Genomic DNA, 20891 nt, shown 5'->3' with positions numbered 1-20891 from the left:
GTTCTTAATTCACTTCACTGGATCCCTGTAAAACAAAGAATTGAGTTTAAAATACTCCTTCTTGTTTATAAATCACTTAACGGCCTTGCCCCCACCCTATATTTCCGATTTGATTTATTTGTATGATCCATCGCCTTGTCTAAGGTCCTCCAATAAATGTCTTCTCACGACCCCAAGCATAAACACCAATGCTGCACACAGTGCCTTTAGTAACTGTGCCCCAACCCTCTGGAAAAGCCTACCTCTTAAAAAGGGAATTAAAACTTTTTATTTTCTTCAGGTTTTTATTCATGACTATAAGTCTTTGTTTTAAACACTTAATTTAATTGTTTTTATTTGATTCATTACATTTTTTCGCCAGTAGTATAGGCATGGCATAAAGACATAAAAATGCCGCGATATAGTAAGCACTCGTTTGTCGTTTCAGATTTGTCCACTAGGGGTCGGTAAATCCGCTCTCATAATATTTTAACTAAAAAAAAAGAGAGAAGAAGTTCATTTCCGTCTAACGCCGGATGTTATGGTGCAATTAAGCAGGTTGCATATAACGTGGAGAACTAAAATACACATTTAGGGAATAGACAATAATATAGGGGAAGATCGTAACACAACAGTGTCTTGTTTTATTTAATGGTGGTTGTCGCTGTAAAATTGGTCGCTTTTATTCAACGTGGATATACAAACAAATCTGTACGATGCTAATAGGCTAATGCTGGTTGTTACGGGCAAGCCTAGAGAGTACGAGAAGGTTCTGGACATAAAACAGACTGAATGGAGATGAGACCATCAAAATGAGCTCCTCGGACAGCACACCGTCCGTGTCGGGGAAGCAGGACGGCGGAGACATGAGTGACGGAAGTGAAGACTGTAAACAGGTAATGTTAACTTAGCTATGACCTGTGCTCCCTAAGCTATGTGTTGGCATTTAACGTAGCTCTGACAGTGACGCTGCCTTCCGGGCTTGGAGATAAAATATTTGCTTATGTTAACCACAGCTTCTGTCACTGGGAGCCCGCTCCCGTTCATCTCACATCTGCTTCCTCGCAAGGAGCTGGTAGTAGACCCCCAGCTGCGTTTTCAGTCTGAAGAGAGAAGAGGTGTGGGGGGAATGTTGACGTGGTTGCGTTCTGAGTATTCTGGGGAGAGTGTGGACTTGGTTGCCTTCTGAGTATTTGAGTGCTTGAGAAAGAGGTGTGGGGGGAATGTGGACGTGGTTGCCTTCTAAGAATTCTGGGGAGAGTGTGGACTTGGTTGCCTTCTGAGTAATTGAGTGCTTGAGTATGAAGTTTCCCTGCATTATTTCCTCACATGATAAAGGGCTACAACAAATCAGGCTTCAGGTTTCCCCTCGATTCCTACAGTATGAGTGTAGGGTAAATTGCTATAGGAGACAATGGGAGTGTGTGTGGGTGTTTGTTTGTGTGTGTTTGTGTTTGTTTGTGAGTGGGGGTGCAGATAGTCAACATTAGATTGTCAGAGATGGCTGACATGAGGTCTGTGCCATGCATGTGTGTGTTTATTTATGTGTCTGTGTGAGAGTGTGGATGTAGCCTATGTGTGTTCCTGCACACATACCATTCTGCCTCTGAGTGTGCGTGTGTATTATTTAAGGCATGGTTGCATGTGTTTGCGCAGGGGGCAATGGTGGTGAAAAGTCGTGCTGTGGTGAAGTACTCTGCGGCGCCCCCTCCGTGCACGTATGCAGTACTGCAGGAGCAGACAGACCTGAAGCTGCCTCCAGCCAACTGGCTGAGAGAGAGTCAGCTGGGGACTGCTGGGACATCTGTGCTGGGCTCCAGCAGCAGGACCAAACCCTTCTCCAGGTACGCACACACAGGTCTACACACACGCACACACACACTCAGAGCTGGGACATCTGTGCTGGGCTTCAGCAGCAGGACTAAACCCTTCTCCAGACACACACACAGACACACACACACACACACACACACACTCAGAGCTGGGACATCTGTGCTGGGCTTCAGAAGCAGGACCAAACCCTTCTCAAGGTACACACATATAGTGCACATAATGCAATCACATTAATATCTTTATGGATGTAATGGTTGTATGGTAGTAATAACATATCCATGGTTGTAATGGTTGTGTTGTACCAAGGACATCATTGTTTAAGTATTGCTTCATCTGCTTACATGGACAAGCCTGTGTGTGTGTGTGTGAGTGTGTCTGTGTGTTTCTGTGTGTATATTTGGGTTAATGCAACTTAATTTGTGTGTGTGTGTGTGTGTCGGTTTGTGACTGTGTGTGTGTGTGTGTGTCTGTCTGTCTGTCTCTTACTATGTTTCTGTGTGTATATATGTGTTGATGTAACTGTGTGTGTGTGTTGATGTAACTCTGTGTGTGTGTGTGTGTGTGTGTGTGTGTGTGTCTGTGTGTGTCTGTGTGTGTGTGTGTGTGTGTGTGTTGCAGCTTTGGGATGGCGTATGACTTCATCGACTGCATTGGAGATGGTGTGGACGTGGTGTCTGATTCGGAGGTAAGTGTGTTAGGCTGCTCGAACCTACACAGGCGCAGGTGCAGGTCGGACCACACAAACTCTTGAATGTGAAAGGCAACAACACAAACGCACACACCGACACATTCAAGCACATCCCCACAAACAAAAGCACACACACAAGTCCCACGTATACAGTGCCACTTGAAAGTATGTGAACCCCTTGAGCACTAAGAGTTTTCTGTTGTTTTAGCATGATTTTTCATTTTTTTTCATCACCAATTTTCCATAGATGAAATGTCAGGTTTATGTTTATCATTTGCATGTACTTGTTTGGAGGGAATTGTTTGAGTAGCCAAAAAACCTACATGAAACATGGAATTAGTCCATTTCAAAAGTAAGTGAACCCCCAGCTGAATTGGTAAAGTCAAGCAGGTAACAGATTCGGTGAAACTTATTTGGGTGCTTAATTAGTCAATTAAGCAAACCGATCAACTGAGACATCCTTAGGGAAAGGTTTGGGCAACACAGATTAAAAGAGAGAGGAAACCAACCAAACTACTGTAGTGCCAAGGTGTACCCAGACAGATCCACCATGCCGAGAGGAAACGAGATATCCGAGAACATCAGGAAGAAGGTACTGACAGCCCATCAGTCTTGGGAAAGACCATCTCCAAAAGATTCCAGCTTCATCCATCCTTCCAAGACAAAGAATTTAGAAATGGAGGGCATTGAACATGACCGCATCCCTGCCTAGAAGTGGACGCCCATCAAGACCATCACCAAGAAGCACCAGAAGAAGAATAAATCAGGTAAAAGTCAACCCACACATCACCTCTAAAGAGTTTCTGACCTCTCTGGCAGCATCTGGGGTAAATGTACATGGGTCTACAATCAGACGGAAATTGAATGGACATGACATTCATGATCGGGTTGCTAGAAGGAAGCCTCTGCTCTCAAGAAAGAACAAAACTGCCCGTTTCAACTTTGCCTGAGAGCACTTGGATAAACCAAAGGCCTTCTGGAAGTCCCTTCTTTGGACAGATGAGTCCGAGATAGAATTATTTGGTCACGATCAAAACCAACAATTTTCGTCTGATTGTAGACCCATGTACATTTACCCCAGATGCTGCCAGAGAGGTCCGAAACTCTTTAGAGGTGATGTGTGGGTTGACTTTTACCTGATTTATTCTTCTTCTGGTGCTTCTTGGTGATGGTCTTGATGGGTGTCCACTTCTAGGCAGAGATGCGGTCATGTTCAATGCCCTCCATTTCTAAATTCTTTGTCTTGGAGGGATAGATGAAGCTGGAATCTTTTGGAGATGGTCTTATAGCTTTCCCAAGACTGATGGGCTGTCAGTACCTTCTTCCTGATGTTCTCGGATATCTCGTTTCCTCTCGGCATGGTGGATCTGTGTGGGTACACCTTGGCACTACAGTAGTTTGGTTGGTTTCCTCTCTCTTTTAATCTGTGTTGCCCAAACCTTTCCCTAATGATGTCTCAGTTGATCGGTTTGCTTAATTGACTAATTAAGCACCCAAATAAGTTTCATCGAATCTGTTACCTGCTTGACTTTACCAGTTCAGCTGGGGGTTCACTTACTTTTGAAATAGACTAATTCCGTGTTTCATGTAGTTTTTTGGCTACTCAAACAATTCCCTCCAAACAAGTACATGCAAATGATAAACATAAACCTGACATTTCATCTATGGAAAATTGGTGATGAAAAAAAATGAAAAATCATGGTAAAACAACAGAAAACTCTTAGTGCTCAAGGGGTTCACATACTTTCAAGTGGCACTATATGTACCCATAGTCATGAGTGCGCCTTGCACGCACATATGATGAAGACAGTGTGTGTATGTGTAGAACATTAGTTGAGAGATGGTGTGTATTGATATTGTGTGTGTGTGCCTGTGCAACCGTACGTTAGATTTGGCCTGTGTGTATGTGTGTGTGTGTGTGTGTGTGTGTGTGTGTGGGTGGGTTTGTTTGTGGCGGAGTGTTCAACAGTAAGTGAAATTTGGTGTGTGTGTGTTTAGAACAGTAAATGAGAGATGCCTGTAGAACATTAAGTGAGATAAAATGTGTGTGTGTGTGTGTGTGTGTGTGTGTGTGTGTGTGTGTGTGTGTAGAACATTAAGAAGCTGTTGAAGATCCCCTACAGTAAGAGTCATGTGAGTTTGGCTGTGCATCGGGTTGGGCGGACGTTGCTGCTGGATGAGCTTGATGTTCAAGAACTCTTCATGCGGTCCTCACAGGTGAGCTCACACCAATACCTCTACATCAGGTACATCTACCTCAGGTAGGCTTACACAGATAAATCTACCTCAGGTAAATCTACCTCAGGTGAGCTCACACATACATCTACCTCAGGTGAGCTCACACACATACCTCTACATCAGGTACATCTACATCAGATACATCTACCTCAGGTGCGCAAGGAACAAGGAAACCATACTCCTAATAACCATGCTATGCATGTGTTTTTGTTTTTTTGTCTATCTGTCGAGAAATCACTTTTTCTGTCTGGTTGATTATTTTTATTAGTGTCATTATTAGTTATTTATCCTTTTTAAAAATTAATTATTATTTTATGTTTTTATTCTGGGGGTGGCTTCACTATTAATGTAAAAGCAAAAGTCTACCTCAAGTGTACTGACTGTGTGTGTGGTAATGAGCAGACGGGAGACTGGACGTGGCTGAAGGAGTTCTACCAGCGGCTGATCGACCAGAAATGGCAGCGCAAGAAGAAGAGCAAAGAGCACTGGTACCAAAAGGCCATCCTGTCCAAGTTCCTCTACTACAGGTCAGTCTCCTTTAAAATGTCCTCTGCTTCAGGTCAGACTACAGGTTAGTGTGTCTGCTCTAGTTAGTTCCTTTACTACAGGTTAGTGTGTCTGCTCTAGTTAGTTCCTCTTGTTCTTCTAGTCTAGCACAGAAGACACAGAGCTGGATGTAGTTCACCAGCTGCCTCTTTGTTTTCATATCAGCACATTACCATTAGTAGGAAAACCAAATAATGTTTCAGGCCTGTGTTTTTCCTCTGTGTGTGTGTGTGTGTGTGTGTGTGTGTGTGTGTGTGTGTGTGTGTGTGTGTGTGTGTGTGTCTTTGTGCACGTGTGTGTGCCTGGGCTGTTGTGTGTGCGCGTGTGTGTGTGCGTCTGCGATTTCGTTTGTGTGTGTGTGTGTGTGCGCTCTCTCAGTATTAATGGGGATGGAGCAGCTGAACCTGTTTCGGCTGATGCTGATGAGACAGAGGAGGATTGTGGGCCAGTAGAGGACTGTGGGCTGTCTTGGCCAGCCACCTTCAATAGCTCCGCCTCTGACTGTGAAGAGCCCACCCCATCTAAAGAGGTAGGCCCCGCCCAGATTTGTGTGTGTGGAATAAACTGTGTTCAGTAGCAAATGACATGAGGGAATCTTGAGGTTGTGTGCTCATTATTAGGCGCAATATATATTGTGTGTGTGCGCATGTGTGTGCATGCATGCTTGTGGTTGTGTGCAAATGAGTGTGTGTGTATGTGTGCATGTGTGTGCGCGTATTTGTGCTCACATTTGTGTAATTGTGTGATTGTCTGGTTGTGTGTTTGTGTGTGTGTGCGTGTGTATATCTGTGTGTATATATGTTTGTATGTGTGTGATTGTGTGTCATTGCATGTGTATGTGTGTTACTGTGTATGTGTGTGTGTGTGTGTGTCACTGTGTCACTGTGTGTATGTATGTGTGTCACTGCATGTGTGTGTGTGTTGCAGGAGGGAATGGGGTGCTCGTTTGCTTTGGCTGATGTTGCGTTGGCAAGTGACGTGGCTTCAGTCCCTAAAGAACATTATCTACCCACACTCTTCAACGAAGGAGAGAGCAGTCAGGTATACACACACACACACACACACACACACATTAAGCATTGAGGTCCAAAAGTCTGAGCCTAATCCTAGCCCACAGAACAAAAGTTTAGTTTGAAATTTTTGTGTAACCCTGGAAATAAAGTTTGACTTATTTACTAACATTTCAAATGCAAAAACCTAATCTCTATAGGTCAGTAATAGAACGACATGTGACCATGACCATGCTACAGATCTCAGAGTTTAAAGCACACATTCAGATGACACTCTTCATTTGAGGAAATAAAACATGCTTGAAATTAGAGTTAAACCGTTCACATCACCAGTGTTTAAACCGAGGGTTTCTCTGTGTGTGTGTGTGTGTGCGTGAGGGTGTCTGTTTGCCTTTTGTGTGCGTGTGTGTGTGTGTGGGTGTGTGTGTATTTGTGTAGGGCTTAAGAAATGACTTTGTGCGGAACATCATGTGGACTTTTGAGGACATTCACATGCTGGTAGGCTCCAACATGCCGATATTTGGAGGGGGGCGGTACCCAGCTGTCAGCCTAAGACTCAGGTGAGTTAGTGATTGGATGCCCTAGGACCTAGAGGGAGGGGTGTGGTTGGATACTTCTTGGTTCCATCGTAATATTATTCTGGATAATGATTAGAATGATGCGCCCAGATGGTATTTATGTTATGTGCTGCCCAGTGATCCTAGGGTTAGGCTTACCCTAACCCCTAACCCTTACCCTGCCCAGTGAGCCTAGGCTAACCCTAACCCCTAAACCTAACCCCTAACCCTTACCCTGCCCAGTGTGCCTAGGCTAACCCTAACCCCTAACCCTGCCCCATGAGTCGAGGCTAACCCTAACTCCTAACCTCTAACCCTGCCCAGTGAGCCTAGGCTAAACCTAACCCTAACCCTAACCCTACAGTGATTAACTGGAGAAGCAGTGCAGTTGTGTGTAGATTAACTAGAGGAGCAGCAGGGTGTAGCTGATCAGCTCTAGACACAAGATGACAGGACAGATTACTCATAAGTAAATACATATGGTTAACCCTAGGTCATAGATTAGACACTTCATTTGTGTATCACACGTGCTATGCGGAGAGGTCATAATGAATCTTGTCGTCAGGGACAACAACAAGCCCATTAACATTCTGACGGGCATTGACTACTGGCTGGACAACCTGATGTGCAACGTTCCCGAGCTCGTCATGTGTTTCCATGTCAACGGCATCGTCCAGGTAACTGCACACACACACACACACACACACACACACACACACACACACACACACACACACACACACACTGTTTTAACTATTCCTGAAGTCTACAGTACATTTCCCTCCCTCTCTCTCTCTCTCCCTCCCTCTCTCCCTCCCTCTTATGCTTATCATAAACTCGTTAATGATGTCATCATGACGTGTCTTAGTACATGGGGTAGGGGAAGCTGCTGTGTGAAATTGGAGATGATGAACAAGTGGATTTTGGGTGTTTTAGTGCAGTCATGTTAGAGTTAGACAATGGTTTACTTAAGGAGTGTTATATCTCTCTCTTTCTCTCCTCTTTCTCCCTCTCTCTTTCTTTGTACCTCTCTGTGCCTCTCTCTTTCTCTCTCTCTCTCTCTCTCCCTCTCTCCCACTTTCTCCTCTGTAGAAGTATGAGATGATAAAGACAGAGGACATTCCTGACCTGGATAACTCCACCTTCTCCACACGTGTAGTGAAGGACATCGCCCAGAATATACTGTCCTTCCTCAAGTCCAACTGCACCAAGGAGGGACACACCTACTGGCTCTTCAAAGGTGTGTGTGTGTGTGTGTGTGTGTGTGTGTGTGTGTGTGTGTGTGTGTGTGTGTGTGTGTGTGTGTGTGTGTGTGTCTAAACGTGTGAGAGAAAGAAAGAGAGAATATTCGTGTTTGTGTGTGTGTAAAGGTGTTTTGCCAACCATGTCTTGTTCCTCTCAGCCAGTGGAAGTGATATTGTGAAGCTCTATGACCTCACCACTCTGTGTGAGGAAGCTACAGAGCAAAAGTGTCAAAACCCCTTCACCCTGCCTGTGGCGGTCCTGCTCTACAAGTAAGCCCTAAAAACTACATTACCCATAATACTGTTCAGCAGAGAATCCTGCACTCTGTCTGCAGCTGCCTCCTGTTGAGCTTTTAAAACTTTATTATCTATTTTGCAATGCAGCTGAACCTCTTTACCCTGTGGTGTCGTACTTTGCAAATGTATTATAAAGGCAAGCTCAAGTGTGTGTGTGTGTGTGTGTGTGTGTGTGTGTGTGTGTGTGTGTGTGTGTGTGTGTGTGTGTGTGTGTGTGTGTGTGTGTGTGTAGGGTTGCCAGTAATATGATGATGAAGAATCAGAACAGGAATTATGGCACCATCAGAACGCTATTGCTGAACTGCGTCAAACTCCTGGATGAAGAGAGACACCCCCAGGTAGTACATATATACACACACACACATTGATGCTTGTACACTTGTATGCACACACACACATACACACACATTAATACTCGTACACATGTCTGCAGACACACACACACACACACATTTGTACTCATACACATGTATACACACACACACACACTCATACTTGTACACATGTCTACACACACACATTCATATACTCACACACATACACACATGAGTAGATGACAGAGCTCATGTGACCTGTGTCCGCTCCCGTGATTGGCTAAACAGATGATGGCGTCGGCTCACTACATGCTGGCTGAGCTGTTCCAGCTTGATGAGGAGAGTGTGGCCTGTGAGGAAGGAGGTGGAGGCTCGGAGGATAGCTACAGTGAGGAGGAAGAGGAGGAGGACGAGGACGAGGAAGACGCAGCTGCAGCTGCAGCCGCAGCGGGGACACCTGACGACAGTAAGGCCGTCGCCATCATTAAGTCTGTGGGAGAGCTGTCCGTGCCTGAGAAATACACCGCCACCAATCACACGCGAGTATGTCACAGTTTAACCAATTACAGCCCAGCGTTTCACCTGTGACATGGGAATCAATTATGCATCTATGCAACACATCTGACACGTGTGCGTGTGCTGTGCGTGTGCGTGTGTGTGTTTCTTTGCAGTCCAGTGGTGTGTTGCCTGTGTCTCAGGATAAAGAGGAAAGGTGCAGGCATGTGCTAAACTATGTACTCAAGGTAAGTAAATCAGTAAATGTATATGTGTGTGTGTAATGTGTGTGTGTGTAATGTGTGTGTGTGTAATGTGTGTGCGTATGTAATGTGTGTGTAATGTGTGTGTGTGTAATGTGTGTGTGTGTGTGTGTGTGTGTGTGTGTGTGTGTGTGTGTGTGTGTGTGTGTGTGTGTAGGGGCTGAAGGCTGTGGACAACAGTATAAAGCGTGAGGGTGAGCTTCCCTCGGCCGATCCTCACACAGCGATCCCTCTGAAGTATGAACAGACCTGCAGCTCAGGAGCCATTCAGACACACATCAGCATGCTGCTCGACCCAGGTGTGTGTGTGTGTGTGGGTGTGTGTGCGCACACGTGTCTACGTGTGTACGCATGCTTTTGCGTGTGTGTTTGTTAGTGTGCGTGTGTGACTGAGGAAGATTTGTTTCCAAGTACTTCCACTTTCCCCTCTCTGTCACTACTTAGTATTATCTCACTCCTTCTCCCTACCACTCTCTCTCCATCACTCTCTCCCTACCACTCTCTCTCCATCACTTTCTCCCTATCTCTCTCTCTCCATCACTCTCCCCCCGCCCCACCCCATCTCTGTCTCCTCTCCCTGCTCTCCCTCTCCCCCTCTCTCTCAGCGGGTTGCCGTAGTAATGAGATGAAGAGAGTGAGTCGCTCCGGGATGCTTCCGGGTTCCTGGCAGCACCGGCTGAAGCTACAGCTCTTCCTGAAGGCCTCCAAAGCGTTCTACGTGCTCGCAGATGCCGCCAGCAACCTGCTTAAGTACGGCCGTGCGCTGCGCTACATCAAACTGGCCCTGCAGTGTCACGGTGAGCAGCACTCATGCCCACACAGATGCCCACACAAATGCCCAAACAAATTCCCACACAAATTCCCACACAGATGCCCCCACAGAGGCCCAACACATGCCCCCACAGATGCCCCCACAGATGCCCCCACACAAATACCCACACAGATGCCCGCACTCATGCAAAAACAGATGCCTGCACACATGAGCAGCACTCAGGGTGGTAGCCTGGGCTAGCCTATCAGAGGAAGGGTGTTGGGTTGATGCACAAGGGGTAATTTGGATGTCTTTCAGGCACGAGAAAAAAAATGTGTGTAATATATGTGTGTACATTTCTGTGTGTGTGTGTGTGTGTGTGTGTGTGTGTTTGTGCAGACGCGTACTGCTCCATCAGCAGCTGTCTGGCTCCCCGGGTGCTGCTGTTCCACAGCCAGTGTCTGTGTCTGTGTGGAGACGTGCAGCTCATGCTGGCGCACAACGCCTCCAATAGGGCAGCCTACCTGGAGGAGTACAGCTACCAGACGCAGGACGACCAGGAGCTCCTGCACTGCCTGCACAGAGAGAGCAGCTGCCAAGGTACTCACACACTCATACACACACTCATACACACACACTCACACACTCATACTCATACTCACACACTCATACTCATACTCACACACACAATCACACTCATACACAAACACACACAATCACACTCATATACACACACACACACACACAATCACACTCATACACACAATCACACTCATTCACACACACACAAACGCACACACACACACACACACACACACACACACTAGCATATCTATCTGGTAGGTGAATGATTGTGTGTTTGCAGCATTTTTTGTATCTTCTGTAGTGACTGACTGAGTACCATGTCTTCATACTCATTATGTGTGTTTGTGTGTTTTCGTGTATGTTTGTGTGTGTAGCATTTTCTGTAGCGACTGACCTGAGCGGTGATTGTGAGTACCAGCTCTTCGTCAGCTGTAAGTGTTACGAGGCAGCGCATGACCTTTTGACCTCTGAGGCAGTGACGTCAGGACCCCTAGTCGAGGTTGCCGAGCAACAGGGGACGCACACACGCAAACGCCTCGGCAACATCCGCAATGAGCTCGGGGTCTTCTACATGAACCAGGCCGCTACCCTGCAGAGTGAGAAGGAGGGTGAGCAACATGAGTTTGTGTGTGTGTGTGTGTATGTGTATACATGGAGAGAGATATGTCTCAAAAGTATTTGTAATGGAAAATAAACCATGATCCACAAATGTTTCACGATTTACAAATGCACACAACAATGAAAGGGCTGGAGGGGGAGACAAAAGAAAGGACCTCTAGGACCTGATCTGTGCTATAAATCTATTTTCTGCATGATTCCAACCATTGCAAGCATTTCAATAATCAAAATCGCTTAATTTGCGGATGTCCTGTTCAAACTGACAGGAGACAGTGAGGCGATGAGGCAGCGATGAGCTGTACCTCATCTCAGATTGCGCAATTCCTTCCTTGTCCAGCCATATCTTTACAGTAAGAATCTGATAGTGCCCTAAAAGCGGCGAAATCCTTGAACGCGCTGGCGTACAACCATCAAGGCAGAGGACAACACTGCCACCTACCGGATAGGTTGGCACTGTCGAAAAGAAGAGGGGGGGGGGGGCTTATATTTGTGGATCAGAAAGCCATGTCTCAAAAGAATTTCTCAAAAGTACGTCATAGGAAGAAGGATTGCACGCGTGTATTGGGCGATCCGCAAATGCAGATTCAACACTTCACACGCGAATTGTAGATTTACAAATGACAGACCATGAGAAATGCACGCACGAAATGTTAAGTATTTTAAGAAATTACAAACGATATATTTACGAATGGACATATATGTGTACAAATCATAATACATTTATGTATGCCAACTTACAAATCACGAGTACGAATTTTGTTTTTGTGGATCGCAAAACACATTTGTTAATCGTGAAACATTTGTGGATCATGGTACTTGCATTTACAAATACTTTTGAGACATATCTCTCTCCATACGTGTGTGTCTGAGTTGCATATGTGTGATTGTGTATGTGTGTTTGTTGATTGTCCATATCCATAAAACACACACACATTCACTCACTGGCAGAGTTGTGTGTCCCCCCAGTGAAGCAAGCTGTGTGTGTGGCGGAGCAGGACCTGTGGAAGCGGAGTTTCTCCTGCTTTGAGAAGGGCCTGCAGGACTTCCAGGCCATCTCCGACCCCACCAACACAGCGCTGTTGCTATGCAACATGGGCCGCCTCATGCGCATCTGTGCTCAGGCCCACAGCCAATCAGATGAGCCCGGACACGGAGAGTTCTCACCAGAGGAGGCGCTCTACTACAACAAGGTGGGCTACCTATCCTACTGCACACAAACACACACACACCTACCTCACACACCTATCCTCCTGCACACAAACACACACACAACTACCTCACACACCTCACCTACTGCGAACACAAACACACACCTACCTCACACACCTGTCCTACTGCACACATTCACCTCACACACACAAACCTCTCCTAACTCACACACACACACCTAACACACCTCTCCTTACTCACACACTCACCTCACACACCTGTCCTACTGCACAAATACACACACACAGACACACCTACCTCACACACATGTCCCACTGCACGCACTCACCTCACAAACACACCTCTCCTAACTCACACACACCCCTCACACACATACCTCTCCTAACTCACACACACCCCTCACACACACACCTCTCCTTTCTCGCACACTCACCCCTCACACACACACACACGTCTCCTAAGTCACTTACACACCTGTCCTACTGCACACACTCACCTCATACACACACATCTTGCACATTTGTCCTAATTCACACATACACCTGTCCTAACTCACACACACCTTATACACCTGTCCTTATTCACCCACACTACACACAAATGCCATTCATCACACACATTAATGTTTTGGGATCACACACACCTCACACACCTGTCTTAACTTACACATCTCATACTGCTGTCATACATCACACACACCTAATACACCTGTCACCTCTCACAAACCTGCCAACAACTTTGCACAAGGCAGCGTACGGCATCCACAGTTGACAGCTGTCACAGGTATCACACCCCTCTCTCTCTCTTTCTGTAGGCTGTGGATTACTACACGCATGCAGTATCCGTGTTGGGCAGTAGGGGGAGCCATGCTACAGTGTGGGACTCGGTCAACTGGGAGCTCTCTACCACTTACTTCACCCTGGCTACTCTACTACAGGACCACGCCCCACTGTCCAGGAAAGCTCAGGAACAGGTACACACACACACACACCACACTTCAAACTTACACACATACACACTCACACATACACCCACACTGCTTACACATACTAGGGCTTGCACAGAGTATTCCAGTAATCACTAATGTTTATATGTATGTATGTATGTGTGTGTGTGTGTGTGTGTGTGTGTGTGTGTGTGTGTGTGTGTGTGTGTGTGTGTGTGTGTGCGCCCAGGTGGAGAAGGAGGTGACTGAAGCCATGCTGAAGTCACTTCATTACTGTGACCTCGACACACCGTCTCCACGACAACCTCTCTACCAGTATAGAGCAGCAACCATTAACCACAGACTGGCCTCAATGTACCACAGCTGTTATCGCAACCAGGTATAGACACACGCACACACACACACACACACACACACACACACACACACACACAGGCACACAGACTGACTAATCATGGTGGATTTGTAACTGGAGGTTTTGCCCAAAAGAGCCAATCACATTGTTAGAAACGGCATAACTGATGTTTCTCCTCCCTGTATGTTCTGTGTAATATCTACTGTTGCCATAGAAATAGCCGTGCAACGAAATAAGCTGCATGCGCAGTGAGCAAGTCAACACCAAGAATAGTCTTTTATAGCCTTATTTGAGTGTTTGGGGAAACAATGTTCACACTGTTTATGTCAAATTTAAACACAGATTCCACATGACCTAAAATATGACGACAGTTCCATTAAACATCCACGGAGACCCATAGCACCTCTCCTACACACACACACACACACACTGGAGCTGCATTATCTCCTAAAATAGACTGTAGTTCCATTAAGAATCCACTGAGACATACCCTCCCCCCCCCCACACACTCCCATGCTCACGCAAGCACAAACACAAACACGCACACATATGTTCAAGGCCAGGAGGTTAAATCAGAAACACAGGGTACATTGTGAATTAAATGCGTTTTAAAGGTTAGATACTTATATTAGATTGATACTGTTTGCATAATTTGATTTAAGGTTTTGTAAAGGATCGACCTCATCGAGAATGTACGTGTTAAGTTTCGTGAAAATTAGAGAATGCGTAGGCGAGATACAAGCGACTACTGTACTTTGGCATTTTGATGACATTTGAGTTGCTCGTACAATCAAAACGGGGTGGATGTATTGAAATTTCAGATCCGTGAAGTCTGAAGATGATTCCGAATATGTTTTGGGATGATCGGCCAACAATTTTTGACGAGATGTCGAAAATGGGTTTTTGAGAAAATTGGCATTTTTAGAGCACCTGAGTAGTGGGTGGAATTTCTAACCCACCAGCCAAGTTATGTGTTTTTTTTTGGCCTTGCGGTGTTTGCCCAAGTACAAATAAATAATAATAATCAGACCAATATAGACGCAAGTGGCGATGAAGGGCCTTTGCACTTACAGGCCTACGTGCTGTTACATTCTGTCATCGACCAATTTATTCACATCTGATGTGTGGCAAGGTTCATGAGTTTCAGACATTGGAAGCACTATTTCCAGTTTCCAGATGGTGGCGCTGTAATAAACAGATAGCATTATGTTATGTTCACCAACACATTTAGCACACCACAAACACACCACACGCACACACACACACACATGCACACGCGCACACACGCATGCACCCACGCAAACGCACACACACACACACACACGTAGAATGTGAGGGTTGCTGCTCCCTCCTGGACACCCCTTGGGTTCACTATTCTATGCTTCTTTGGTGTTAATATATGTGTGTGTGTGTGTGTTGCAGGTGGGTAGTGAGGGCGTGAGGAAGCAGCATCGTTCCCAGGCGGAGCTCCATTACAGTCGTGCATCGGCTCTCTTCCTCAGCCTTGGCCACACCCCCTGTGAGCTGCTGCGGACACTGCTGGAGAGAGTGGCCTTCATTCAGTTTACCACCTCAGGTGTGTGTGTGTGTCTGGTAGTGTGTGTGTGTGTGTGTGGATATCATTAGAATAGAATGATTTAGGGTATTGTCTAGAAGCGAGAGTCATAACGTCATACACTTTGTGTTAGCTAACCCTTTATCCAACTGGTTATCCAGCTGCAGAGTTCAGACTCTCATGGCTGTAGCCATTTCAAAGAAATCTGGGACTGTTTTATGGTATTGATCCTGATTACAGTGTGTTAATCTGTCTGTATGTGTGTTTGTGTGTACATGGGTGTGCATGTGTGTATATGTGTGTGCGTACGTGTGTGTGCATGGTTCAGGTCAGAGCAGTGCTGCTGTGAAGCTGAAGACTCTGACAGGAGCTCTAGAGGTCATGTGTGACACACGCCACGCCTTCAACAGCATACACAAAGACCTTCAGGTACACACACACACACATGCCTTCAGCCACAACACAAACGAGCTTCAGGTACACACACACACACACGCATGCCTTCAGCGACAACACAAGGAGCTTTAGGTACACCTTCTCACACACACACACACAGCACGCTGTCAGACGTGGAAGGAATTTCAGGTACTGACACACACACGCCAAGCCTTCAGCTGCATACATAAGAACGGACCTGGGCAAGGTGCGGCCCCAGGGCCATTTGCGGCCCCTTGGCTGTCCCTGACCGGCCTGGGAAATCAAACGTTAACCGATAAAAATTGATATTACTATTCATTTGTATACTTATACTATTGCATTGCAAGCTTGCTCTCGTGTGTGTGTCTGTGCCATGTGTATTGGTCGTCTGGGCACACCTTTAATACGGCAAAAACAGGCTAATTTTTCATGCTGAATTGAGTTCAGCCTATTGGTCCCCGGCCCTCCACAACAGTGCCACTATCTCATGTGGAAATGAATTGCATAAGAAGCTTCAGGAACACATACACACACACAATCTCTCCCTGCCTTTGAAGGTTCGTAAATGTGTGTGTGTGTGTGTGTGTGTGTGTGTGTGTGTGTGTGTGTGTGTGTGTGTGTGTGTGTGTGTGTGTGTGTGTTGTGTTGATGCGTTTCAGAGTGCGCCGTTAGAGGATCCTGAAGATTCCGCAGAGGGCTGTGATAACTCTGGGCTAAATAGAGAGGAAGTGATGCGTTTGATTGGCGTCTTTGAGCCAAGCCTCTCTTTCCTGCTACTGCAACTCATCAAACTGAGCAGCAAACGCAAGAGCAGGTAAACACACACACACAGGTTCACTGACAAACATATATCTGTTAAACATTGAGTAAAGTTGTACCACAACCCCACCCCCACCTTTCACTCCACATGGCCGTTATACTAACTGTTTTCTTCCCTCTTGTTTACGGTGTGTGCGTGTGCGTATGTGTGTGCGTGTGTGTGTGCACTCGCAGCGGGCAGGATGAGGACAGTGTGTATGTGTATAGGCAGGTGTACTCATCTCTTCTACGGGCAGAAAAGGCGGCCCCACTGGTGGAGCGTATCGCCCTATACCTGCAGCTGCTGGAACAGCTCACAGGAAACACAGACACACACACCACAGAATGACTTACTCCACGGAGTGTCACAATCACACACACTCAGCACAGAGTGACACACACACACACACACACACTCCACAGTGACACACACACACACACACACACACACACACACACACACACACACACACACACTCACCAGAGTGACACATGCTCACACACACACCACAGAGTAACCCACTCTGTGGTGCACAGATATTCTCAGGGAAGCAGTCGCCTGGGGTTCCTCTGGCTCTGTTCTCTGACTGACGTCACCAGTGTTGCCTTATCCTGACCCCGGCTGTCTGACCCTGACCCCGGCTGTCTGGGGCACCAGCGTGTGTACTCCGCTGATCTACGCAGAGAAAGAAGAGCAGGAGGAGGAGGAGGCTTCTCCGTCTTTTATTCCGCGTCTGTGGAAAACAGTGTGAAGCTTTAGCTTTGGATGTGTGCAATATACTTATGTGAACAGATTAATAATAAACACAATGTGTTGTTTTCACCCGTGTCTTTGTCTCAACACACACACACACACACCTGTCTCCCATGGGTGCAAGCCTAAGCATGCAAAAGTGGTGATATGACAGATCCTACCTACGGACATTTTATAAGAAATTATGTCCTCTTATAATGGTCACATAATTCGGTTTGTTTAGTCAAGTCTAGTCATGGATAAAGTCTGTACTTTAAAAATGTGCTTCCCGACAGCATTTGAATGCTGAAGCTGTCCCCGACATAGAAATACTTACCCTTGCCTGGGTCCATAGGCTACTAACTATGGTCATTAAGTTAGAGCAAAGTTCCTATAGACATTTTTGAACCTAAACCTAATAATGGCGTAGTATTTGATTATGTTCACCAGTGCTATTTTGTTAAAGTCAAAGTAATTAATAAAGCGATATAATTCATAATTATACATTCAAACGCAAAGCACGTTACGGAGACTTTCGAACTTCAGTTACTATAGTGACCTCCAGCAAGCCTGGAATTGTTCTAACTTCACTTAATCTTTTGATCATTCCGCTTCCCACCCAGGTCGCTGACTGCTAGTTTAGGTCATGACACATCCAGGTGAAGTTAAATCTGTTTCTCTTACATGTCATTTTAAGTCACTTAAGACAAAACTGCGATACATTACAAGGCTAGACCCCATCTGAGGAAGCCAACCGGTTAATTAGCTGAGCTAGGCAGCTATCGCTAGCTAGCTATTAGTTTTACTAATGGTGGCTAACCCTCCCGTTGGTGCGCTCTCGTTATAAATAATGCGGTATTGTATAATGATGTATTACCCTGTAGCCTAACATTTCAAACAATAAATGGTCCAGTTTATAATTTTACCTAAGCCAGCCATCTTAACTGTATCATTGCAGACTGTTGCTCAGGTAAATTACCCAGTTGGGCAGATGGAGATAGGGGTTGGTGAAGAATTACAGATTTCAGTGATTCTTGAGATAAGGGACAAAACAGGTTTTGATTTTCCCAAAAAATATTTGGATAACTTCCAAAATATATGATTACATTTATGTCAAATGAAGTTTTGTCTATCCAAACATGTTTTGGTTCAACCTCCCAGTTGTAGATTTTTTATGTTAATTGAATGTTTGCTGGGTCAGCACTTGATTTTTGTCAACACCATCATAAACATAAATATACTTATTATAAATTATTTTAAATGATCTTATCAGAAATATTTTTACTCATTAGTTTTCCCAGTTCCCCTTATAATGTACACAGGTCTTTAAATCATTAAAAACAAAAGTTTAGAGCCAAAGAAGTCAATGTTTAATGAGTAGAATTGAAATCATATCACGAATTACATTTGTCTTTAACCTTCAGATTTAACAGAGAAATTTTTAAGCATTAAAAATACACATCTACATTGGAAATGTGTTAGTCTTTGTGAAATATCCTTCAAGGAATGAAACAGATACCATTTTCTTTAAAAAAAAAATATAAAAAATATATCTGAAGGAGTTGACACTCTACATCTAAACTAGATTTAATTCGACACATGAATCTGAAATAGCAATACAAATGCATAGGAAGTGATATTTTTGGCATAAACAGCATTAAAATGATTAAAATGGACACTAAAATGGCCTAAGTCAACACCATCAGAGAAAGTCAACACACCATCAGACACAAATGTTGATGGTGTTTGATGGTGTTTTGATGGTGTTGACGTCTGATGGTGTTGACAAAAAAAGTACATTTCTCCTTATATCACACAAGATTCTCACAGGAGCCATCTTGTTTATCATCTGTTGATCATGGTCCAGCCAATCTATATAAATAAACACTAGATTGCAGAACATTTTACTCTAATGTTGACTCTTTAGCCATTTTAGAGTTGATACGCTATGGTTGTGACGTGTGCATATTAGTAAATAGATATGAAAAACAAAGTATTATTAAAAACTTACCAGAGCTCAAATTTTCTCATGTCACCAGGAAGACCAAGGAGCAAGGCAAGGGGTCCTTTGAGTTAAAGCTGCCCTAAATTATTCCTGATTTTTTCCCCAATTTAAAAAAGTCTGATGGTGTTGACGAAAACTCTGGACACATGTTCAACTGACCAGAAAGTACATTCAAAATGTTTCAATTTTTTTTTTTTTAATGTTTGTGAAATAAATACTATGTTATTTACATATGATATAGATAAAGTTCAATTTTATATCACTTTTCAGAGTTTTTAAAGCATTGCAGTGTGATGTGACCTGCTTTCGGACATGGGTTTTTGTAGGTACTGGTCACATATAATATCATTAAGAATAAAAACAAAATGTTAGACAACAACAAAACACACATTGTTGTGCTACCCTTGTCCTGTTGATGAGTTTGGTGAGGCTTTTAAAATATATTACGTACATTTTAAGATAAAAAAAACTGTGATTTATGTCACGGACATGTTTTGTCCCAGGTCTCAAGAATCACTGATTTATGAGATTTTCCTTCAGCTGATGTAATGTAGGCTAACATCCCAATGTAGGCACCCAATCTTCCACTGGTCCAGGGTTGATCCTGAAAATATTGACCATAGGTGAATTCTGAAGACATGTTTGTGTTTGTGATTATGCTTTTCTGGGTAGTGTATCAGAAGCCCTTTCCCCCTTCTGCTCCACCTCTTGTTGGAAAGGTAAGCAGGTGTGTGTGTGTGTGCGTTTGTATCTGTCTCTGTCTGTCTTCATGCAGTAATTGGCATTATGGAGTTAGCACTGTTGCAGACCCCATAAGTAAGAACGTTTGTTTGGACTAGCATAAGTCTTAGATGTACATGTGTATTACTATTTACATGTGAACTCTGAGCTAGAAATGTGAAAGATCCAGAAAAGTGCCCTGCCAGTTGCGTGCTCTGCTCCCTAGTGGCAAGAAAGGAAGTGTAGGCTACTGTGTCAGGCGAGTTTGTCACAGCGGTGTTTGTCTGTAGGAATAGTGTGTGTGTGAGTTTTCAGCCTGAAGTAAAGTCGTGTTTGTCCTATTTGAAGTAGGGTCTGGCTCACCCACACATTTCATACCTCACTTAGAGTCACACAACACACACACACACACACACACACACACACACACACACACACACACACACACACACACACACACATGCTGGTGGTGTGTTATTGCTACTCCATGACAGCCTGGTCTGATGAGTTCTCACATAGTGCTGTTTCATTTGTGCTTTGCACACCTGTATTTTTATATATTTATATTTATATATATTTTGTTTATGAACAGTTTAGTTAAAGTTAATTATACATTTGTCACACACGTATACACACATGCAAAACACACTCTCAATCTCAAACAGTTCTCTCTCCCACCCAAACGTTTCTCAAACATACTTAATTTTGTCGCACACACACACACACACACACACACACACACACACACACATTAGGTGAGCCATCACAGTATAG

General features: G+C 44.7%; 2 protein-coding genes across 3 annotated transcripts in view; both read left to right on the top strand.

Annotated features, from left to right (window-relative positions):
- The first annotated feature begins 549 nt into the window (after positions 1-549).
- On the top strand, positions 550-17482 carry edrf1 (erythroid differentiation regulatory factor 1). Of its 2 annotated transcripts, XM_080848661.1 has the most exons (25): positions 550-875; positions 1636-1823; positions 2431-2497; positions 4592-4717; positions 5141-5265; positions 5663-5813; positions 6212-6325; positions 6733-6854; positions 7417-7528; positions 7944-8091; positions 8254-8365; positions 8625-8730; positions 8995-9249; positions 9378-9449; positions 9622-9763; positions 10070-10261; positions 10615-10815; positions 11175-11408; positions 12385-12608; positions 13403-13561; positions 13764-13913; positions 15312-15465; positions 15773-15873; positions 16521-16675; positions 16855-17482. In XM_080848661.1, exons 1-25 carry the CDS (start codon positions 792-794, stop codon positions 17006-17008), a joined length of 3648 nt encoding a protein of 1215 aa, XP_080704787.1. In that variant the 5' UTR covers positions 550-791; the 3' UTR covers positions 17009-17482. The 2 variants fall into 2 exon arrangements, with proteins under 2 accessions (XP_080704787.1, XP_080704788.1); XM_080848662.1 differs by lacking the exon at positions 6212-6325.
- Positions 17483-20035: 2553 nt separating this feature from the next.
- The window catches only part of LOC308373544 (fibronectin type 3 and ankyrin repeat domains 1 protein-like), a gene marked incomplete at both ends in the record, with an annotated part of 4994 nt that continues 4138 nt past the window's right edge, over positions 20036-20891 (top strand). The window contains 2 exons of the mRNA XM_080849117.1: positions 20036-20116; positions 20873-20891. The exon at positions 20873-20891 is cut by the window's right edge and continues 115 nt beyond it. Of these exons, the coding sequence (XP_080705243.1) occupies positions 20036-20116; positions 20873-20891 (100 nt within the window). The remainder of the gene's footprint in view (positions 20117-20872) is intronic.

The sequence above is a fragment of the Sprattus sprattus genome, assembly GCF_963457725.1.
Source record: "Sprattus sprattus genome assembly, chromosome: 12".
Taxonomy (NCBI): domain Eukaryota; kingdom Metazoa; phylum Chordata; class Actinopteri; order Clupeiformes; family Clupeidae; genus Sprattus; species Sprattus sprattus.
The sequence above is the reverse complement of the archived record's forward strand: the minus strand, read 5'-3'. Positions and strand labels throughout refer to the sequence as shown.